The sequence below is a fragment of the Cariama cristata genome, unplaced genomic scaffold, assembly GCF_000690535.1.
Source record: "Cariama cristata isolate BGI_N322 unplaced genomic scaffold, ASM69053v1 scaffold7288, whole genome shotgun sequence".
NCBI lineage: Eukaryota > Metazoa > Chordata > Aves > Cariamiformes > Cariamidae > Cariama > Cariama cristata.
In genome coordinates, this window is record NW_009632831.1 from 47878 (window position 1) to 72343 (window position 24466).

Genomic DNA, 24466 nt, shown 5'->3' on the forward strand with positions numbered 1-24466 from the left:
CACAAGCTGGAGCTTTGCAGAACGGGGACAGAAGTGCCGGCACCAGCCGTGCTGTGCCTGGGCGGGCAGCTCCCTCGGGGCCGTCGCTCCCTGTGCCCCAGCTTTTGAATTCTGCTAATTCCCTCTCGACAGAGGCTCAGTGTAGTGCTCTCGCAGATCAAAACATAGTGATTTGTCATTCGTGCTTTACCCTGGAATATCTGTCACTCGGTGCTGAAAATCTTCAGGAAAAAACATGTTTTTATCCCCTTATTTCTGCAGTAAGAAGCTTCCTTCTGTACTTTACTGACATATATAATGAAAAATCCCACTGCTGATGGTTCAGTGTGGGGATATTGTTATCTTGACAGGCCTCCAGCAGACCTACTCCAGAATTGGTACCCTGAACCGCAGAAAGGTTATTTGCGTTGTCAGCAGCAAAGCACTTCCAGTGCTTAGGTGACTGTCCCATTCATCATCTATCATTATAGCGCTTAAGAGAAAAAGAAAAAAAAAATCCGACAGAAAAATAGGAGAGGAATTCATCCCCGAAACTCAGCCTGTTGCATCGGTGAGCTTTTATTTATTCGTTCTGTTTCTTCATCTGCTGCATTTGCTCCCCATAATGTGGATTTAGAGTAGAAATACAAATCTAATTGTTTCTGTTGTGTGGGCTCTGATGGGAGAGGGCAGGAGGAGCGGCATGGGTTTGTGTTGTAAATGGGAAGTTAGAGTAGATATATTCTTATTTTTCTCTCTGTGTCGGAGCCCTGAGAGTTGTAATGCTGCAGCTGCCTTGGTACAGGTGGGTCATGGTGTACTCGAAGGAGTAGCTGGGTTGAATGTTGTGGTCGATTGGCCGAGCTGGTGCAGTAGGAATCAGAGTCCTCGTCTGTGCTGTTTGTCACGCGGAAAAGATCGCATTTAATGCTTTACGCAGTCAGGACGTTCTATCATTAAGTGGTAAATTTTGACTATCTGTCCTGGGAGGCTGTATTGATTTCTGGGGTAGCATATATTGTGCAGGATGATTATAAGAACAAAAATCCAACTATTATTTTGCAAACCTTTGTAACTGCTGCGGTGGAGTAGTTTTAACCTCATCAAATTCCAGAGGAGGAAGGGGACTCTCAGGCGTACATGTGCATATTGTAAATGTTTCCCTTCAGTCTATTGTTGCTGGACCAATTGTAAGAGTTTTCTGTGTGAAGTATCTTACTCTTTGCCCCCCCCCCCATGTTAAAAGTGCTTTCTCCCTCCTTGTGCATGTTTTCTTCTTTAGAAGTTAACATTTTGTAATTGCAGTAAGGCCCTTTAGGGTGTATGTTATGATCTACTAATGAGATGCCTGAGAGGTCTCCTAATGACATCTCAACAACAGTCACAGTACATCGCTATCAGACCGTTACACACATCCTTAACAATAATAAACACTACCGTAATCCCGTTGTCCTTTAGTGCTTTACAAGAGGATCTCGGAGGATACTTCACAGTTCAAGTGCAAGGTGCGGAAGAGCCTAAAATCAGCAGTCCTTTTGTGGCAGGTTTCGCTGAATGCCTTTGATTATGAGGATGTGGAAGGACACACAATTTGGGGAGAATTAGGTGTTTTCCCATTGCATTTGAATTGAAAATGTCACAAGGACTAGTTGCCAGCATGTGCGCACACCCCGTGCTCTCCGTGTCTCCCAGGGGCAGTCGTAAACATCGCACACCTTCTGAGGAGGGATGTTGCTGAGAGAAACAGGCTGACCATAGGCAGTGGCTGCCTCAGAATTGCTTTAAAAGTTACTGTGATAGAAGATGAAGCTGTCCCAGGGCAGACCTTGCGGTCTTGTGGTAGAAGCAAGTGTCTTCAAGAAGGCAACAGGGAAAACCTGTGTGCACAAATACACAAGAAAAAAATTTCATGTTCTTGACTCTATCCATCACCAAGGATAGCATGTAGTAGCCTTTATCATATGCATTGTTGGCCTCTTTTCCCATGTGTGCTTCATGGCACAGGTGAGAAACCAGATGGTAAGAAAGGTAAGTACCTTTACCAGGGAGTCGGATTCATGGGATCCCTAGTATGGAGTGAAGGCGAAGTGCCCCTTCTGACAGTAGAAGCCAGTGAATTGTTTGGAAAGGTAAGCGTTTCAGAGCAGAACAGGATCAGTAAAATTTATGTTAGTGCCAGAGGGCTTTAACATTTATTAAATCTTCCAAATAATATATTTGCTATCAAGACGTATTTGATAGATGTGCCAGTCAGCCATAAAAAAGTGAGCATTGGTTACTTCCCGGAGGAATCCAGACAATTTTGCTTTCTCTAATAGGAATAAAGTAGAGGATTGTAAAATGTCAAACAGCAGATTGCATAGCATCATCAACTGAACCAGGCATAAGGAGCAAATGTACCGTTTATCTAACAAAAGCCTGTTGGGTTAATTTGAATTACAGGATATCTGGGTTAAAGTTGTGATGAGATTTTTCCTGATAGCAATGCGAATTGCGAGCTGGCTACAGTGTAAACGTAACCAAGGCTTTCTGGTTGCCCAGGCCAATGGACCAAGACTCTTCCTCATGTGACTCCTGACGTGAAGGTTGAGCTAAGCTAGTCATTGCTGTACGAAAATTACCTCTCCAGTTCATGATGACGAGTGGGTGTGTCATAGATGTCTTCAGGTGCTTCAAATGGCCAGAAAGAATTTTTTTCTTTTTTTTTTTTTTTTTTTGTCCTGCAGATCATTCATGAAGATTTGGCTTCAATATTAGTAAAGCAGCACTCCCCAAACATTAATGGTCTGCTAGGTCTGTTCCCTTCACTTAAAAATAGCAGCCTTAGGTGCAAAAATTAAAACTAAAGCACAGCACCAGGTGTAAACTGATGTTTACAGCGGGTGCATTGCAAAAGATATTATTGGCTTTAAAACAAATCTTCCTCTTTTTACCCGTTGATGTGTTTATTTTGGTTTTTCCCTTGTCTTTGGCCTCCAAACTGTGTGCATCAAACCAAGGATGATAGCTCTTAACTTCCTGTCCATCTCCTGCTTTTGCTGCTTCTGTACTTGAAGCTGTAATCCTTTGCTGACAACCACGTCTGATGCTACTGTGTTTGTAGACAGAAGGGTCCCAGCAGATCTGCTGAGCCGTATTTATTCTTATTGTTTGTGTTTTGGCAGCACTTGGAAACTCTAACCCTGTGCCAGGAGCTCTCTGGATGTATGGCAAAAGCCTCATCTCAGAGCCTCTAAGTGGACTGGACAGACAGGGTGAAGTCCGGATTAGTGCAATCTGCTCCCCAACCCCACTAAAATCCCCCCGCAGTCCTGCAGCTGCCCCCCAAATGCTCTTTTTGTGCATCACAGTGAAACCACGCTGATCAGAGCCTTCCTGCCATCGCTGGGAGTCAAAAGGGTTCATCCCATGAAGAAACCTCTCTCAGCCAGCCATCATTGCAGCAAAAGCATAAGGAAATATGTAGCATAAATATAATCTAGGTAATTATTTCTAAAAGCCGGGTTTTCATTGTCCAGCTCTGTGCAGACTGACTAGGGAGGTTCCTGAAGCACCATGTCGCGCTGCCTTGTGCAGCTCAGAAAGAAACAGCTCATGGGAGCATCCAGGCCTTTGGGATGGACGATTCGACCCCAGACAGCATGGATCACACAGATGGAGATGTCAGTCCTACACAGTAGGATTGCCTTTAATTACCTTTGATTTGTTGAAGCACTGAAACAGAAATCAAAGTCTGGATTTATGCAGAACACCCCTGTTTTCAGGAGCTCTGCTCAACCTTTGCTATCCAGGAGCGTGGCTTTTCATAGATATTTTTACCTTTTGTTGTTGTTTCTTTGTTTTATTTTTCGTATTGGAAAGTGTAATAATACAAAATATCCCTTACGGGCCAGACTGAGCACAGCAAAGCCAGTCTCCCATGGGAGGAGGAGTGGTGGTGTCTTTCCCAAGGACACAGTCTAAGTGACGGTGCCTCTCTCAGAAATCGCTTGTATTCAGGAAGCAAACAGCTACCTCAATATCCCGTGACAAGTTTGCTGAGCTGCTTTGTTTCGCATTGCTTGGCTATTTGCCTGCTCTCCAGCCCCTTTGTGGGGAACAGGCTGGGGAGCAGAGCAGGAAAAGTGCATTTCGGGATTCCAGTGTGCAAACCGAGCAGAGCACCTTGCTGCGCTCCTTCTGAAGTGCTACCAACAGATCCACCCGCAGTATCTCAAGGAATTTGCTATTTGAGTCCTGCTGTCACCTCTCTGCGTTTCCCATTCCCCAAGGCAGCTGGCAGCCACGCACAATTTGATCCTCTAAGTCTGTGCTCTTCAAAGGCATGTACAACATACCCGCTTAATTATCCTCAGAAGTGCTGACTGGTCTGCTCCCCATCTATGCCAGCCCTCGCCCTCCCGGCTCCGCTCCCCTGCCAGATGCAGCCCCTCAGACCTGGTGTGCGGCCCCCTCCTTGTGTGCAGGTAGGACCCTCCTGGGGTGGCATCCCCCTCGCATCTGCCCAGACACCTCTCGACTTTGTTTCTTCTTTTTTTTTAACCTTTACAAAAGCTTCAGTGTCTTCCCAGGCTATTTCGATACGGTGTTTCTCAATAATTGAATCAATTCATTGTGCTGTGAATGTATTTTGGATTGGAATCTTCAGTAATTAGACATTCTTAAGCTCATTTTGTTGTCACTGTTAAAAACAACCGCATACGGCACATTTTCCTCTCCCGCTCCCCACCTCCCTGTCTGCAACTTAGGATGCAGCATCACTAACTTAGCTTAATAGTTTTTGCAAAGAAAAACAATACAATCTGAAGACAAAATATAATTTGGAGAGAGGACGCCACAGGCACATAGAGTTGGGGATGTGAGTGTGCGCATGTGTAAGAACATGTCTCTGTGTGGAGTGACAGATTTGTAGTAGAGCGGGCTGTGTTGTGAATAAATTAATCATTAGACGTAGCCACTTTTCTGTTTATGAATCTTTCATAATTCAGTCCTGGTTTCTGTTACTGTATTTGCACTCAGCGAACAGTTTGGACGAGCAGCGTAGGGGTTACTTATGAGTTGTTTGCCTTGACTGCGTGGTGGTCCTTCTTCATCTGCTTTGATGCTCACAGCATTGTTTCCTCTCTGTAGTTTGACAACCATTTTTAATTTTTAAACATGAAAATAACAGCTAATGCTCAGTAGGCAGCGAATAATAAAAACAGCAGTAGGAATAGCCTTGTTTGCTTATGGTATCACATAGAAGACAGGCATTGCTGTTAGTTACATCTTTATGCTAAATAGCGTTTGGGAACGCTGTCTGAGTGCATCTTTGGGAGAGATGTCCCAGTGGGATGAGAGCAATTGTCCACCATAATCTTCTAGAAAACACTGGTTTGGGAATGGGCTCGGGCTCTCTGGGGACAGTGGAGCATCACCCCGTAGTACCACGCAGGGGCTGAGCCCACGCAGGTGGTGGGCACTGAATTGTGGTAGAGCCGCCCGCTGCTGACTAGAAGCCAAAGGTTGTTGCAGACGTGGCCAGTGGTCATTTTGTTGACCACCGTGGGATGATAAAATTCCCAGAAGAGAGGAAAAAAAAAAACCTAGTCTTTTAGAACGTGAGCTGCCTTAGTGAGAGCCACTGTATTCCACAGCTCTGGAGAGGAGAGGCAAGATGTGAGCCCAGCCCAACATCAGTGCAAAGCTAGAAAGATGACATATGGGATATAAGACTTACAGTTTGATGTACCAGATGAACGCGTAAGAAAATTCAGTGGATGGAAATTGAAGCTAAACAAATTAAAAATAAAATATGTTTGCCCACTGAGACTAAGTAATCATTTGAAAAATTGCTCTTATGTGCTTAAATCAGGGCTGGAAGCCTTCCTGGGAGGTGTGCTACAGAGCAAACAAATTATGGAGCTGCTGAAGGGAAAACCTTGTTGAATTTGGTGCTTGCGTAATGGAAGAGGTCAGAGTGGGCACATGATCCCTTCTGGCTTTAAAAATCTATAAATCTGTGGCACACCGCCTAGGCAGTGATAGGCACTTGATAAATGACATTTATCGCCTGCTTTCCCACCTGCAAGCATCCTCCTGCCTCCCTCCCCTGGGGCTGCTCCTAACTTCTACGGCCTGCTCCCTCCCGGGAAGGACACATATCTAGAACTTGCTTTCGGACTTAGTAAACCAAGCTGTAATTCCTGGGCTTTCCCAGAAAGGCTGCAAATCCATCCGTCTCTTTTCCTGTGCATTTGAGGCTAAGGCATGCGATTCATTTAGTTTTATGCCGTGTGGAGGGTAATTGTGTAAGGTAGGAAGAGAGTTTTTGTTTACAGAACAGGGAATTTATATTCTGATGCTGTAAGTTTTTAATATATTTTAAAAGCTCACAGAGTAATAGATGGGTGCTTTTTCTTGTAATAAAATGAAATACTGAAATAAATATACGCTGAGGCAAGTTTTAACTCTTCCAGATTGTAAATGTCTATTGTTTAATAGTGTCTGCTTCATACTATGTATTCCATTTCTGTGATATATTTGGTGAACTCCCAGTTGCTGCTAAATTATATATGGATATCTGATAAATGTACATCTTATTAACTGAAACATATCCCTAAGATAAGCAAGTTAGTTTGGGCTTTTATTGTTAATTGAATTTTTTCAGCAGTAGCAGCTGAAGGATTGCTAATGTTCATGAATTTGCATGATGTTAAACATCTGCTCCTCTTAGCAGGAACTTTACCAGAGTTTCACTTAACTTGTAAATTCAAATCAGGAATAAAATAAGTACTCAGCCTTTGAGAGGTTTAGCCGTGTGTAAAGTAGGCGGGCAGGTAGCACTGCGATGGGAGCAGGATGCGATTAGCCAGCATTGCCTAAATGTCACGTCTGCGGTGCGTGGCTTCCTCGGCGCACAGTGACAGTACAGATCACGGTCTTCGGTGGTGTTTGGAGGCAGCAGGATGCTCCTTGCGTTATTATCAGATGTTACAGAAACATTGCAATTGCAGTTACCTGCAGCGTAATTGCTGCAAAGTACTGCCTGGTGTTTTATAGGAAGCTTCCTCTGAGCGATCAAAAATCAAATGGTTGATATCATGACTTCTTCTAGATTAAAATTTGGGTTAATTTTTCTTCATCCTAAATTGGTTTGCTCAGATCTAGTACTTATAGCCTATAAAAATCGGAGCAGGGGAAGGTTCAAAACTCACAGATGTCTCTAAATTGCAAGAAATCCGAATTTCACAAAGCTTTTGTGATATTCCCCTCTCTTACTGCAGTGAGCTGCTGCGCTTGCTCAGAGGAATCTGTTCACGCGACTTGTTGAGAAAAGCAGATGTTTTTTTTTTCCTTTCCAACCACACAGGAAAAGTATGAGGAAAGTCCATCCAATCTCTCTATGCATGTGCAAAAAAGAGCAATTAAAGGTAGAGGAAGACAGATAGAAAGAGACAGATAGAAAATTTGCATGGAGGAATGGGGATTTGCGATGAGACCCCTGAAGAACTGAAGTCATCTTTAATTTTCGTGTCCCTGTGTAAACCTGCTCTGTCAAGTCAAACAGGGCATGAGGCCACGGATTATTGGTGTAAAGAGTTCACATAATCATCGCACTCTGATTCAGCCGTCTGATGTTTTGGGACCGCATTGTTACAGTTTAGGCATGCCAACAGTTTTATTTTTTAAGCTTGAAAATGGGCTGTTGCTGATAGGCAATTTAGCTGTAAACGACGTGAGAATTAAGGAACCACACTTATAAACAAACTTGTACACCATAACATTTTAGTTTAGTCCTTTTCTGATGCATCTAACAATACCAGATAAAGCCTGAATAAAGCATAGGAAAGGATAGGCTGTTGAAAACAAAACCCTTCTCAAATCATTTAATTTCGTCTAGAAATGTTATTTTCAGTCACCACATCTTTTTTGCCCTATGGAAACGGATACGAAAACAAATCTTAGTGCTCCCATCTCCTGCACTGAATTTCTTCCTGGAGCTAGAAAACTGCCATAGGAACAGCTGAAAATAGCTGGCATGGTCTAAGAGGAACTGTCAAATAAAATGAAACCCTGAGTGCCTCCTGCCTTAGAAATGACATTCTTCAACCTGCTCCAAACTGCTCTTTATTACCACATTTGGTGGTGGCGAAGGGTTACCCTGAAAATTAGTGCCACTGGAGTTCGCCTTCGGCAGTGGTTTATTTGTGCTGGGTTATGATTAGACTCCCCCGTGGCGGCAGCGAGCGGGAGCGTGGTCCTGCCGTTGCGGGCGGATTTCTGGAAGGTGACAGTGTGGGATCCAGGGAGCCAAACGGGGCTGGCAGCTCTGCATGGGATGCCTGGTTGTGATGTCCTCACTTGCCTGCAGCGATAGCACACCGAGTCTAATCCTGGGTTGGGATTAGCAACCAGGAAAATCCTGGACTGCGGATTTTCAAGGGCTGGAACCCAGACCTGAGAGCACGTGGGCTGCCGTGGGTAGCTGCACCCAGGGGTGCGGAGGTGCTGCCCAGGGGAACCTCCTCCAGACTTTTTGGAGGGTTACAAGAAGTTTGCATCTCTGTATATACCTTCTTGTGTGGATAATCACATACTCTTATACTTGGCCTGGATGCTAATGACTGCACAGCTTTTGTCGTGGATTTTATGAAGAGCTGCAGGTGCCATCTACCATTTGTGCAGCCCCTGAAGTTGAGCTGAAAAATAGCTCAGTAGCCAGTGGGGCTCAAATCCTCTAACGACTTCTGTATGTATTTAGGTTTGTACCTACTGTCAGGTTAGCTGCACACCAAGGACTTCAAGATTGGTGCTCTATAGGTGTTATCAGATCATTTTTTGATACCTAAAGAAGTACTGATGTTTCTAGTAATCATTGCATTGCAAGGCATCTTGCACAATAATATTTTACAGGGACATTAGTTTACCCATCAAAGCAAGCTCTGCACTTCGTCACTTTATTTTTATTTTATGTTAACTGCATTCCTTTGAAAGACACTTAATCCCCAGACTTGCTGGTTTTCTGTTATCTGCTTTAGCTCAGAAGTGGGTTGAAGATTGCTCAGGGATCCCACTGTAAAAGCCTGCTACAATTTACAGAAACCAGGAGTAAAATTCTTAAAGAGGGCAATTATTGAGGGAACTGGATTAATGATCTGTCATCACAATTTAGCCACATTCACCACTGACCTTTCACAGAGAGGATGCTCTTGATAAATGTAGTTCATTACTGAGTTCTGACATGAAAACAGAATGGCACTCTGTGTTTCTTGGCAGGCTGATCAATATTTTATCTGCCAAAGCATGCAGAAGTGCTAAACAGGATGAATTACGTAGCCGCTGCAAAACAGAGCCAAGAAACAGCATTGCTCGGAGTGAGCAGAGCATGTAAACGTGACAGTTATTGGCCACACTTTAGCAATCAGACCTTAATACACTGGATTTTTCTTTTACTTTTCTTCTGCCTTACTGTTTTTCTTTGCCTGTCTGTTGTTTGCGGTTTTTTGTTTTGTTTTGTGTTTTAATTCAAACAATGCCAGGCTTCACTGGTTTTGAAAGTGCTATAAACCGATAAAAAGGGCTTGTTTCTTTGGAGATCTCCCCCGGCATGGAGAGGGGAATCTGGGGCTCCCCTGGCTGGGGGTGTTGCAGTGTGGTTCCTCGCTTTCGGCTCCATCCTACATCACACGACCATGGCTGGTGCAGGAGTAGGGCTTAGGGATGGAGAACCACTGCAGGCTGCTGCTGGAGGATGTATTTAATGGTCCATCTCTACAAAAAAAATTGCCAGAATTCCCTGCCTGTAGAGCATGGCAAGTATATTGAAGTTTTATCCAAAGAGCACAGGAGGGAGCTGCATCTTATGTGAAGTTTGTTTAAAAGTCACTAGCATCTTCTTCTTAGGGCTACAAAGTCAGATGTAGAGCTCACAGGAGGGATACAGGCCGACCTGCAGCAGTGGGGTAGGAACAAAGGCATCTCTGCCCAGAGCATCCTACCGCAGGACAAAAACCATGCAGCTTTTCCTGGGGAAGGCTTGTGTTTGTTGTACAAAGCATTGCTATCAAATTAGGTTTGCGTTCAAAAAGCAGAGTGGCTATCAGTAGAAGTAATACAGAGTCTCTTGAAATGGTGAAGGTGGCCTTTAAATTATTTCCCCCCCTCCCCTTAAATTCCTAATCTGGAGTCCACAGATAGTGGTATTATGTTATTGAAGTTCATGTGGAAAAAACCTACCCTGTGTTAGATGATCAGCATTTTAGTTTTGATGTCAGATGCCTCCGGTATGCCCTTAGCTCTGCTGGTCTCCTGGAGTCAGCAGAATAAATCATACTGGGATGATGGTTAAAGATAGAAAAGGGGTATGTGTGACTTTTCTAACCAGCCCTCATATAAAGTAGTGAAGAAAGATGATCAAGTAGAGAATTAGTTCAGGACACGGAAGATAGACTAGCAGTTCTAGCTCATCTCAAATCTGTCTTCAGCTCTTTGGGTCGCCATGTCTTGATTCCTCCAGCTATGTGGTGGGGATGGTGCCCTGAGCACGTTGGAAGGCAGTACAGACAGGAGATCAGCTGGCAGTGGTACAACACAGGCACTTAAACCACATGTGATGGCGTTTCTGGTGTTGAAAAACAGGGAAGGGAAGAAGTCCTTCAAAACCTATCCCTGCAGAGCGGTGATGGTGACCTCCCAGCATGCAGGCTGGGACACCTGGTTCCAAGCAAGCCACCTCTGGAAGTACAAAACTTCTCTGAACCGGTCTCGATTGCAAACAGAATCCAAGTCCCTGGGAAGCTCTAACAAGGAAACCAAGCTGAGAGACATCCGTTAATGAGACCTACCAACGAGAGCAGTCTGAGATGAGATAAACTGCTAATGATGAGCTTATGTTGCAAAGGAAACTGCTGGGGGCACTTAGCAAAGCAGAGACAAGAATAGGGATAAGCGAGAGGGCAGACAGATGGCTTTTCTGTGATTCTTTTTGTTTAACAGCTATGATTGTAATACCTGGAAGAACAGCACACATGCAAGAGGTGGCAGTGCTGCTGGAAACCTAAAGAGATGGTATTTAGTAGATAAAGCTGGTAGATCCCAGGTGCAATGTAAGAAGATTACAAGTGTCATCAACACCAGGAGAGGGGTGGATGGAAAGGAGAGAAAATACAGAGCTGTCCTTTACAAGACCTACATGACCAGCTCTGAGAAAGGACTGTAGGGAAGATAGGTTAAAAGATGAAATAATAATGCCTAGTAAAGGAGGGGAAGGATCTTTACTACAGGAGAGCCTAGCTGTCCTTGGCATTGTCTTGCCAAATGATTCAAGTTGCCTGAAGGTGTCTCCTCCCTTCCTTGGTGGAGGAGCAGGCAGTGTCTTTTACTGGGTGCCCTCAGCATCCATGTCTGCTCACTGCAGTGCCTTAAAGTTGTGTTTGAAATAGCATTAGGTCCAAGTTACACAACAAAACCTCAGCTCAGACATCCCAAGCATGGAGATTTTGGAACTAACGCTTTGGCCAGACTTACTGTAAAGTCATGGTTTCAAGTCAGAGTATTTCCTTTGGCCTGGAGTGGTTTTCCCCCTGTTTTGCGCTATAGTGCAGTTAAATATATAAATTATACATGTATATTTATATGCATATGTATATATTACAGTTTTAGTACATTTTCCTATCAGTCTTTTAGTTCGGCCAAAGAAGCACAAATTATTAATCTCGCACCCCTGGGACCGAGCTTTATTGCTTTTACTCGTCGCTGTGCGTGTCGCGTGCTGCTGAGCCGCCGTGCAGTGCCCTGCTCTGAAGGGACTGTGTGTGCGTCACCGCAGCCCTCAGGTGTCGGGGGAAAACGTTCAAAGGTGCGAGACCCGCCGAGTCTGTCACATTCACACTGTGGAGAGATGCCGAGGGATCCGCTCCCAGCAGAGCTGAGTGTAGTTTTCTCCAGAGGGAAGGGAAGGTAATGAGGTTTTGGAGCAGTTTTGACAGGGGCCAAGAGCACCTTCTGACCTTCCGACTGCGGCGTGTGTTAACAACATGTGAAAGTGAACTTATTTTTTTAATAGGAGACATATTTGTCTTATTGCCAGTTTTCTTTGCTATGTACGCGGTGGAATAGCATTATCCTGCCACGCAGGATGGGGTTTTGCTGGGTAGATGGTCCCTGACCCTGGACACAGCCATAGTGTGGTGGGGGAAAAAGTATTGTGAGTGAGTTTTTAGCAGGATTTGGGAATTGCTGCCAGAGGCTGTCACCAGCTCTGTCCTTTGGTGGTTTCCTTTGTTTTGCTCTTCGTGCCTGTCACATTTGCCTGGTGGCTGCAGCATGGTTGTGACCCTTACTTTGGGCTTACCTTGGGCTGTCTTGCAACCCCGATGACTGTGTACTTCTTTGAGAAAAGCAATTTTGTGGTGGCTTTGTTTTCAGAGCATGAAAAAATTAAGGAGCGTTGTGACACAGTGGAAGGAGATGGCCGTCTCCTGGCTCACGCCATACAATACAGTCAAGAGCCTGGGTGCATCAACAGTGGGTGACCTGGTCAGGTCCCACACACACAGGAACAGAGATGCAATGTTTCGATTCAAACTTCTGCTCCTTGCACGTATTGCTTATATATTACTGTTGCATTAACGCACAGTTCATACTGGAAATTCTATTTAAACATGCAGTTGTGCTGGGTTTCGGCTGAGACTCCAGTGTTCAAGGAACTGTTGCACCCAGGTAATCCTCCAAGCAGGTGCATGGTATCAGGCTAGTGCCAGGGACAGCTGTTAGCCTGTTAGAAGTTGTCAATAGAAGCTTAATAAAGTGAGAAGGGCTTCAGAAGCACTTAGGTCCTTTTCCAATTCTGCCTGTTGTGGTCAGAAGGAGGGTTAAGGCGGAGGCGAGTCAGACGGCCAGTAAGGGAGGAAGGCTGGGAAAGCACTGCCCCAGGCAACCGTTAGGGAGAATCTGGGAAAAAGACCCAACTGCAGAAAATAAAAGGTCTGGAGGGTGTAAAGGAATGGCTGCTTTGGCATACGCTACTGGCAAATGTTGATGGGAGGAAGAAGTGAGAACTAAAGAGGGCTAAAGGGAGCTGTCGGGGTGCGCAGGTCTGATGGCTGCGATGCACAGGCAGACCCGGGCGCGGGGGGTCTGGTAAGTGGGTCAGCCCCCCCGGGGGTCACCGTGTGGCTTGCCTGGAGCCGTGCTTGTGCTCACAAATGGAAACCACAAAGCAGAAACAGAAGTGGAAGCAAATGAAACAGATTTCGCTGTCTTCATTAGCATTAGATGCATCTCTGGGATTAAGATTTGACTGAAGAGAAAGAGCTCCAGCTCAGAAAAAACTATTATTGCAGTAGCTAAAACGGTATTTACAACAGGATTGCAAAATTGCTTGATTACACTGGATATGGCAATCAATTTTTCTCTTAAATAAGCACATGTTTGGAAGAAAGAATTTTCTTCATACTGCCTTCAGAATAGCCATCAAATTACATGGCTGGGGAAAGAAAAAAAAAAAGGCAGAAATAATAAACAAGACTAATAGTAGCTGAGTAGCCTTGTTTTTTCCATCAAATGAGACTGATCCCATGTGGGACCAAGAGCTCTTTGGAGGTTGTTTAGAGAGAAGGAAAAATTTAGCAGCTACTTAATATCCCTGAGCAGTGAGAAACTCTCAAAACTAGAAGGGTCTGAGTTCAGGGTGGGAAATAAGCCTTGTCTTGCGGTGGTTGCTCGTGTAGCAGTAGGGCACTGACCTGACTGGTGAGCGCCTGTCCAGCCTTTCTGTCCTCTCTCACCTTCTCAAGTCATGGTGCTTTTGAAGTTGCGAGCACAAAATAGGAAGGGTGAAAAAAAATCTTGACAGTGAGTGGGTTTGCTATCAGAGAAATGACTCCCACCTGGAATTTTTAATTGAGTTTTGGTTGGAGTGCAACCAGAGGACCAAAAATGGTACAGCTCAGCCAGAAAATGACAGGAACATGAGTTGTCAGTATGTTAGAGTCTTCTGTTATTTTTCAGAGGAATAATGTTTGGAGTTTTTGGGGAGCTGATCTACAAGGGTATTGTCCCTTAAACTGAGGTGAGACCGGATTCCCTTAGATTTAATCCAACAGGATCAGTGATGTGAATTAAAATAAAACATTGTTTTAAAACCACCATTATAGAGAATAAGGGCATCTACATTGTAGAGATAATACCTTACAGAGAAAGGGGCGTCTAACGGGAACAGCTGAATACGTCGGTACTGTTGGTGGGCGATAGTTGATGCCCACTCAGGTTGGTGCCCTGCGGTCCGCTCCAAGGCAGAGTCAGACGGGTTCCTGCAAGGCACCAGCCACTGTGGTCTACGCTAAAGCAAACAGATTTGCACAAAAAAGACAGTTGCCATTCTTCATTCTGCCAAGCTCTGCCAGACAGCAGTTGAGCAGGAAAGGGCCATAACATCTTATACCACTTTGGGCATGTGGATATGTTTCTCGTCTGGGAGGATGCCCTTAAATCAGAGCAAGGTGTTCCCCGGAGAAGAACCGCAGAAGAGCTGGCTGCCGCAAGCACAGCAGGAGCTTTCAGGGTCATGAAGGTTCAGTCCGATTCCTCCAGCCAAGCCGGTGTCACTTCAGAGCGAGTGGCTTGAAGGCTTTTCCGTGATAATAACCTTTTTTCGCTGGTCAGGAGCTGAGGAAAGCATTTATGTCAGTCTGCAGCAGGGCGGTGTGCGCAGGCACCAGCGACACCCCAGCCACAGAATCTCCCCGCAGCCCCGCGCTCCTCACTGTCCTCCCTCTGGCCGGCTTACCACCTTGGGCTGCCTTTAAGGATTCCTTAAGATCAGCCCCATGTTTGGCACAGGATGACACTCAGGGGTACCATTTATTTGTGTTCGTGGCACTTTCTAAACATCAGCTTCTGCAGGTTTATTTTTTACTTTATAATCACAGAATAGATGAATTCATTTTATCTTTAGAAAAAGGTAGAGCCAATTTAATATGGGTGAGGATTATGAAGCTGAGTGTGGAAGGCTGTAACTGAAGCCCTATAATCTGGAAGGTAACATGCTGGAGAACATCCTTGACAGCAGGATTTAGAAAAACTACCAGCCATTACAAAAGGCAATGACTTAGAGGAGCTATATATATACAGTGGTGCTGTATGTGCAGACAACTTATCTTTGACTGTGCCTTATTTTTCCATTTAGGAGCTCGGTCCTTTAAAAAGATCAGGGCAGAAGTATATAGTCCAGTAACACGGTCTCATCTTTTAGGTGACATCTGTACAATGGCAGACTACAGCCGGCTCAAAAGCATCCTCCTGGACCTGCAGGCTCATCGGCAGAGCCCGCCAAGCAGCCTGCCCAAGGACAGAGTATCGCAGAAGCGCTTCTTAGTTGAAGATATGTTTAAGCACTTGGATGTAAACAGTGATGGGCATCTCAGCAGCTCCGAACTGGCTCAGGTGGGTTTATTGTTCAATGAAAGTGGAATTATGAAGCAGATTGCATTTTTCATTCAAAGTGAGAATTGAATGTAAGGTGGCAATGCTCTTGTGAGAACAGTCTTTGTCCGGCCGGCAGCAGGTAAGGGAGGAGAACCTACTGCAGCGTGCCAGTCTCTCTCGGCATCTCTGGGGAGATGGTGTTGTCTCAAACATTTGAAGCTCCTCTACAAACAAAAAACATGGCAGCTTTCCAGCCCCATCCATGCTCCTGAAAGTAGATACTAATCCTCGCTGCTAACTGTCATCTTCTGAAGTGTTTGCTTGGGGCGAATTAATTTGGATTTTTAAGTGCATTTAAGTTAGGCAGCAATCTCTTAATTCTTCCTTGCTGCCTTCTAGACCGTGCATTAGCATGTAGTAACATGACAGCAAAGTTGGAATATTTTTTGACAGGTTTGTTTCCCCAAAATCCCTAGACAGATGCTGAAATGTGGATTAGCAGAACTTAATAACGATAGAAAAGGTGAGAACTTGAAAAAAACTGTTATTTCTAGTTATGGGCATGCTGTACTGTTGGAATTCGTCTAATTGATAAAGTGAACTGAACATGCAGCACGGGCACTTGAGCCGGTTACTCTGTGTCCTGAACTCACTCTTTGCACGTGCAGACCTGAGAAAACAGTTCTGTAAATATGAGAAAGCACATTATACAGATCTGGGAAGATCTTGTCTTTTCCATTTCGTTGTTTCGTCCATGAGAAGAATTAGAAGCAAACACCTTTTAAGAGCCTTTTGGAAGCCAATACCTGCCTGGGACCTGTTTCAGTTTCCAAAGCTGGCCCTTCACCCTTCACTCTGCAGGAGCATCTCATCGGCACTCGCACTTCCCAGCGAACATGAGCGTGTTGCAGGTCCAACGTGTAAATGCAAGCTGTGAGCCAGCGGGAGGGCAGACGCAAGCTCGCTCCTCCCTCAGCTTGCTCCTGTGTAGGACAGTTCGTACTGAATTTTAATCCTCAGGCTGTTGACATGATGCACGAGCCTTTCTGCACAATGCAAGGTGTCAGCATAAATTCCCCTAGATCTCAGAGCTATGAATACATACAATACTTCAGCTAAATGCGATGATTTTTTTATAAAGACATGGTAGGTGTAAGAAAACACTTTTATCTGAATTCAAAGCCAACTTTTGCATAGTAACATCTAAGTGTCTGTTCTACTCTCCAATTTTTTTTCCCCTTTTTACATGAAACTTACTCCGTCATGGTATTAAAACTTGACCTGCATGGAAATAAAGGTTTGGCAGCCTGCAAACCATTACCATTAGGAAGAAACAATGACCTGCATTTTAAAGGAGCAGGATTCAGTGCTTTAAAATCTGCCGCAAAGTTACTATGGGCTTCATTTGCAGATGTGCTTGGAGTCCAGGTCTCTCTTGCAAGAGCAAGCATAGACCTTGGCTACTATTATTTTAATTCTTCTCACTGTTACCAAAATCGGTAAACGTGCTTGCACATCTGGAGCCCGCTTTAGTTTGATGGACCAGAACACGTTCAGCCCTCAGCTAGGAGCCTTCTCACCCAAACATTCTCCACAAAGGCTTGCCACAAGCATTGCTGAGTTGAGAGCGTGATCACCTCTCAGAAGACAAAATACTGCCAGTTAATTTAGAGTATAGGTAAGCCATGAATACTTTTAATCCTGAGCTGAGTGGCACTGATCTTGGGCCCCTTGGTAGGAGCATGACTGAAGTCCCAGCCGGGCTGAGGACACACCTTCTGGGCAACTCTGGGCCTCGCACGGCTGCAGCATTTGGAGCTCACGTGTAGCATGTCAATTCTTTATTTTTCTTGTTAGCTCTTACAAGAAGATGATTTTCATGAGCTCTTACGTGACCAGTTTATTCACCTAGTTTTCAAGTTTTTTTAGGTAATGAGCAATTTTTAATTTTCCATGTTGAAGTCTTAACAGCACTTTTCTTGCCTTGTTAGATATGGGATTGATTTGCATTGGCTCTTTAATTTGAAGCTCTCTGCAACTTTAAAATTCCCCCAAAGATGGGAATTTCATTGCCCACGGGTAGAGGCAGCTGAAATGAACATGGTGCAGTGGGATCTCGTTCGCTCTGGCTGCTGGATGAGCTGCTGCTGTGCATTTTCTTTGTTTTATTTAAAAGAAAAATAGTCTCTTGAGCACTATAACCTTGTCTGCAAGGAAAAACTCAAGGCAGGTAATGTGCACTGCTGCAGAAAAAAGTCGTTTTTAAGACCCGAAGGGGGATCTTTAGGAGGCTCGATGCAGAGGGATTCGCCCCAAAGGAAAAACTGGAAGCAGAGCCCCTCCAGAGAGGACAGTCCTGCATCGAGGCAGCATCCAGCACTGGGACAGGCGAGGATCTCTGCCCACTTGTTTGTTCTCCACGACAGAATTGCTTTGAGCAAAAAGTGGCAGCAAATGGTCCACCCCCCTCTATTTAGAGCTGCTTTGCCTCCTGGCTGCTGGCAGACCCTACCAAATAGTTTCCCTCCAGACCCGGCAGCGTGAAATGCCCCTGTAGTTTTGCAGCCGTGGGTATGCAGGGTTATTAACAATGATGGTAATTGGAATGTTATTTCCATTTAAAACTTTAATGTATTTTAAACTCAGATTCATAAATCTACTGAATTTGTTGGAACTGAAGTGTTTTGTGTTGTTTTGGGTTTTTCTTCCTGACGTTAAATCAAAAGGACTAGTAAAAACTTGTCAGTCTTATGAAAAGTTAATCAATTTTCAATACAAAGGTAGACAAAGGGAAATTTCCATCTTTAGAAGATTGATCTTGGAAGTTATGGTTGATCTCACTTTTATTGAACATTTTTACTTGCTAGGTGAGGGGCCATTTTTTAGCATTATTACTTTAAATTGCTTCAATATAGTGGGCCAAGACTAGAATAGTAAATAAAAGAGTCCCTGGACTACAGCAAAAAGCCTGCTTGCCTGGAAGATGCAACATTTCAGCAGTTTTCTTCACGTTCTACAATAAATTCAGAGAACCCAACATTTTCATTATGCTTAGGTCTGATTTTGGCTATTTGCTAACTTGGATGCATGACTTCTAAAGCTCTCTTCATTTTTAATGTAGAATGTGTGAAATGTTTAGCATACATAAGAAACAAACTTTCAGGGGCTGGAAAAACACATTAGTGTTGAGTACACCATACAGTCCTGCCCATTCTAGTCCTGAAAGCAAGGAATACGCTTTTGTCATTACCTGCAGAGGAGAGAGGAAAAACAGACTTTCCTTTTTCCCTGGTGAATATTTGGTTTTGAATACATTTGCAAAGCGAAAATGCGTTCCTATGCTGCTGCTGGAGGAAGAGACTCCTCACCCTCCCCAGTCCATGGCCTGTGAAGTGCTGCAGGAAGGCGAATATCAGTTATATGTTGATACGATGTAGATGTGTAACGATAGGTATGATATATCTAGATATATCTCTCCAAAGGTCATTTAATGGAAAATCTACTGGGTGAACCAGGATGGCAGTCTGTAGCTTTATTAAGATTAGATTTATATTTTATTATATTAAGATTACCTGTTCTCTTTGCTACAGCTAATGAAGAAGGAGGACCTGGAAGATGATTTATTGGATTGTACACTAGAAGACCTTCTCCGGTTTGATGATTACAACAATGATGGCCGGTTAACCCTGCAGGAACTCTATACCGCCTTCCGTGAGTCCTGATGCTTTTGTTTGTTCTGGGTGTTGAAAGCACGTGAATATCTGTGATGGCAATCTTGTCTTCTCAGACATGGTCAGCAAAGATAATCCCTTTTTGTATTTAACGCCATGAAAATACTATAGAAGGCTTGTTTCTAAAGGTTAATGTGCTCCAAAGGATAAGCATGAGCTAGGAGGCTGGTAAAAGTGTGTGGGACTTAGTGTTTTCTTCTGTATTTTGTTGGGTTTCTTGTTGATGGCAGTGGAGAGATGGTGAACTGGCCAGGTCTGTAGACCTGAGTATGTGGTTTCTGAGTAACGCCGAGGAAACAGGGTTGAAACCTGTCTAAATGTCTTGTGGTAATGTGAATTAGTTTGCTGTGGGGAAGGTGTTTTACTGAATACTCTGCCTGGGAATGATGTTTTCTGCATTTTGTTTCCATGTTAGTAGATGGATTATGGTGTGCAACCTCGATACATATCTTGACACCATTTGCAAGGATCCCTAGATCACTGAGCTACTTAAACAGTGAGAAAAAAAATAAGTACTCGTGTTATCCTATTTATCTTCATAACCTTATGTTCAAGTTAAGCATTCATTGAAGTCCTTCCCTGGAAAAGGCCCACGTTGTTTCCTTCACCTGGATGACAGGAGGTTTTATTGATGCCTATCCCTTTGGGATGCTAAAAAACAAAGACAGAAAATGTGGGGGTTTATTCAATAATCAGGATAGTGAACTATGGAGTATTTGTATGTGGTTAATACTTTTCACAAAAGCAGGATTCCGCCATTGAATTGTTGAGTGCACGCAAAAGGCTGATATCAAGCTGGTTACCTTTTAAGCTGGATTCTGACATCTTTGCATATGGCATTTTATAGATCGAGTAATTTCAGTAGCTCTTGATCTTCTAAACCAGGGCAGCCTACTCCAGTGCCTGCTCGGTGGGAAAAGCTTGGTGTGCGCAAGAGTCACCGTGTACCCCCCCACCAAGCGCGTTCCTCGTTGATGCTCTTTGGCATGTGATGCTAATGCAGAACCTCTATTTTTGCCAAATACCCTCTTTTCTAAAGAGAGTGGTTTCTGTTTTCTTGACTTCCAGCTTTTCATTTTAAAAAGCTCAACTTTGGATAATAATGTTTTAAGTGCTTTAAAATTAGCCCCAGTTGTCACCTTGGACCTATTTGAACCGCATATGCATTTAATTCAACACAGCACACTCAAACCAGCAGATATACAGTAAAACATAAAACCTCATACATTAAGAAGGCCATAAAGTGAATTAACCCAGCTATAAAGGCTTGACACACAGTTATTTGGGAGCATATTTGGATCAATGGGTTCTCAAAGTCACAGCAACTCGAAGCTAAATTCCAAGAGTCATTTGTATGAGTTTTTGGTTCAGTGAATTTTAAGTAGGCAATGAAAATAAGACAAGTACAAAATATTAGCCAATGAATAGAGATAGTAATTGATAAACTGCAAAAGTATTGTAACAAAACCCAAGGCGTAACAATGAGTGTCTATCAAAAGGATTTTGTGTATGAAGAGAATTGTTCTTCACCTGAAGCTGAAAATCAGACTGACTTCTCCATTTCCAGTTTTCCCAGAATCTCCGCTTTTATCAAGAGCAAATGGCTCATCAGCTTTTAATTTAAAAACAAAGTTCGTTGCTTGCAGCTTCTGAAATTTTGGGGACTCTGTGAGTGAACGTTATTGCTTGGTGAAAGTATGTATTTTTCCTTTACTTTATTGCACAATGTAGGAAAAATCTCAAAAATACTTCAAACACTTGTCTTAAGCGCACACTTTGGTTTGCAGTCCTTAAGTGTTTATGAAATTTCTGCTGTGTTATAAGCCAGAATTTGGATCGCAATAGCAGTTTAAAGGTAGAGCGTCCTGCACATTTTTCATATATTTAGCCCATTAGGGTGATCCTTTTGTTACTTGAAATTCACCCAAGCCACTCAGTTTTGCATGCTGGCAGCAGGCTGCGGGTATGGCTGCTCAGCAAGCTGAGGAACATAATTACCAGAATTCAGTGACATCAGAAAGTCTTAATCTAATTTATCCTCTCAAAAACTCCGTCACATCTGTTTCCATGCTCTGGTGTAGTGTCGCAGTGTTGGAAAGGTTTGAAGATGACCTTGATAATGTGAAGAGCTTTCCAATTTGTCATTCTTGTGCTGCTTTAGAAGTTGCATTTCATTTTAAAGAGTCTGATGACCTTTCTGTAACTTGCAGAGCCACAAAATGGTCTCTTTGTCTCACTCCATGTGTGTCTCTTGCTTTCTCTTGACCCATCGTCTCTCTCCAAGACCCACAGAGATTCAAACAGCTTTTTTGATCCCCATTCGTGTTGATCAGCTGTAGATGAATGAAAGGTGCATGGATGAGAAAAATCCAATCTCTTTCCTTTTCTGAAATGTGGTTTCACCATTAGAAGCACTACATCTATTAGGTGCTATTCTTAGTAATAATTTCTAATCATGCTAATCATTTGCATACACATCTTAATGCACAGTTTTGGATTATGCACAGAAGTAGTGGCCCTCCGACTAACCCTATCATCTTTCTTCTGATTTTCTGGAAGTTCTTTTGTTCCTGAATCTCAAGAATACAACTTTTAGGAATTTGCTTGCATGTATGAGGATAACTAGAAGTATCTGTTAACAGAGGATTAAAGTATCACTTTTCAAATTGCCTTAATCATACATAAGTAATGTATGAGAGGGATTAAATGCTCTCCTGGCAGCTCTGGCAAGAACAACTTGTAGGTGTCTTCTAATTTCTTGTTAATAAATTGTATTAGATAAGCAAGCTCAGGGCCATAATTAAAAAAAAAAAAAAAATTTAATATGATGATCTCAAGATTTTCACATTACAAAAATAGAGTAGTAGCAAGTATGCTTGTCTGTTGTCTTTTCTTTATATTGTCACAAAGATTCAATAAATGAGTAATAAATGAAAGGCTTAGTTGTCATAAGAGCTGAAGCAGAGCATGCATCTAATTAATCAGCATGGAGATAGTCTGGTGAATTGGCAAGCACATCACCCAGCTGAGTCATACTTTAAATATGCTCAGATGAGTGATTTTTGGATATAACTTCTGGAACCGTATCTGACTGGAGGTCATTAGAATTAGGCATGTCACTTTTGGCATTCCATTCCCTAATGGGAAAGTAGCAGGTTGGCAGATGTGAAAGCCTAGCTGAAGGGGGAAAAAAAAATAAATCAGTGTAATCTTCTAGATCTATATTATCATCAATGTGGACAGGTCAATTTGTAATGCAAATATGTCAAAGAAAGGGAAAACATGCATTCCATCAAAATGGCTTTATCTTGTCAACGTTGTTTAGCTAATAAGAAGTTACTAACCCTATGATAAAATCCCCTTAAATTCTAGCTCATTAGTGTTAGAGTGCTCTCCTAACCAACATCCCCTTCTCACAGCTCACCTTTGCATTTCATTACATTTTTGAAAGCACAGGAAAGGTCTTTTGCAAGCATCTTTGCTACCCTACAGCAGCTCTTCCCAGTAGGTCACGTTGGGCTTAGAAAGCTTTTTGACTGAGGTTGCATAAAAAATGAGGAGTATTTCACTAGGTCAGGTTAGAAAGTATACCCCAAGACCATTTCCCCACCTCGATTGAAGGCTGCTGTATCACACAGTTACTAGTGGCTCTGCAGTGACATTTTGAGATCCTTGTTGTCATGTCTGGACCAAAAAAAACCACAAAGGCAGTTTGAAAGAAAAATACTGAATTGTTATTTTTTCAGTCCAGTCGTTATTTCCCAAGTACTTATGCATATATGTTACCTGTAGACAGAAAATTGCTGTTTCTTTAAGATGAGAGGTAAATTATCATCTATGGATATGTTATTATCTAAAGAACACGAATATTGTTTAGAAGGAGCATATTTGATGCAAAAAGCATGCAGAAGAGGTTGCAGGATCAATGTGCTCTTCTCTTAAACCTCCTCTTATAATGCTGTTATACTCTTTAAAAGGACTTTGCTTTCTTCCCTGATTCTGTTTTAGTTCAAATTTTCCTTTTTCACCTGTCCTTAATATTTATCGAAAAAGCACGATGGAGAAATATGAAAATGGGATATATACGCTTGCAGCAGGAGGTCGGGGAAATGTTGGGTAACAGCCGGGGAGGGCGGATGGTGCCAGCCCACGGCGTGAACTCATGTCCTGGGGCCTTCCCAGCACTGCAGCTGGGGACTGAGAAACCAGAGAGAAGGGTGAATTGGAGTGAACTGGGTGGAAAAAATGAATTGGGAGCCTGGGCTGGGTGTGGGTACTGGATAAATCACTGCCAGTGCAGAGAAGCAGCAGTGAATGCCATTGGACTGGCTCCAGATTTACTGCAGTGATCCTGACATCTCCAGTAGCTGTATTCCCTGCCAGGCAATGCAACCGCATGGTGTGGAGGAGTGAACCATCCATCCCTGACCCCTCCAGGCATCCTCCGGAGGCTCATTAGAAGTGCAGACTATAAACTCGATTTATTTTTGAGGTGTGTATATTTCTGATTCGCTGGAAACTACTTTAGGGCAGAGCTTTGTAATTGTCCCAAAAGCGTGGAGATTGATGCTTGCCGGGGAAAAGCTAAGCTCTACCGTGAGGAAGAGGGAACAAAACCTAAAAAGGGGCTGTTGGGTCAAGTGGCAGAGGGACTTGTTGAGTGAGGAAGGCAGCTTTCAGGAGGGTACCTATCCTTGATAGACATCTCATCTTAAGGAAGATGATAAATAAATTCTGTGTGAGGAAAATGAATGCCCGTATTTGGAAAAATGTGTCCAGAATATATGTATGCCACGTACATCCAGAGCGCCAGCTGTTCCAGCAGAAATTGCATCTGTAAATGCTATGTTCAGATGAAGTGTTTACTCACATCTTTACAAAGCTGTTCGTCTCGATGGCATGGTGTCTAGGGTTGAGTATTTGTTACTGCTACCTTCCAGCTAGATTGGTCAAACCCAGTTAATTATACCGGACAACTATATTGTGAGATAAAATGTTTTGCTTGAGGTGTTCTCTTAAGCAATGTTGTAGCAACAGTTATCTACAGGATCAAATCATGGTCCTAAAATATTGACAATTTGTGCACCATGCTTCAACTCTTCAGCTATAATCTCCCTGGTATGCGATTTTTCTTTCATGTTGCTGCAGATATTGGTACAAACTTGGAAATAATTCATTAGCTTACCAACATTGATTTGCTTCTCCTGTGAGCTATGTGATATCTAAACTTCAAACACAACTTAGCAAGCAGGGGAGCGCTGGCCTCTGCTTTTGGTTTGAGGCAGTGTTAGAGGTGATGTGAACTACTCAGGAAAGAAATGAGGTTTCCTTCAGTTGGCCAAAGCAAC

The 24466-nt window shown here is 43.4% G+C and overlaps 1 protein-coding gene across 1 annotated transcript in view; it reads left to right on the forward strand.

Moving 5' to 3' along the window:
* The window catches only part of FSTL4 (follistatin-like 4), a gene marked incomplete at its 5' end in the record, with an annotated part of 162744 nt that overhangs the window by 38091 nt on the left and 100187 nt on the right, over window positions 1-24466 (forward strand). Inside the window, 2 exons of the mRNA XM_009706525.1 lie at window positions 15215-15405; window positions 18978-19098. Of these exons, the coding sequence (XP_009704827.1) occupies window positions 15215-15405; window positions 18978-19098 (312 nt within the window). The remainder of the gene's footprint in view (window positions 1-15214; window positions 15406-18977; window positions 19099-24466) is intronic.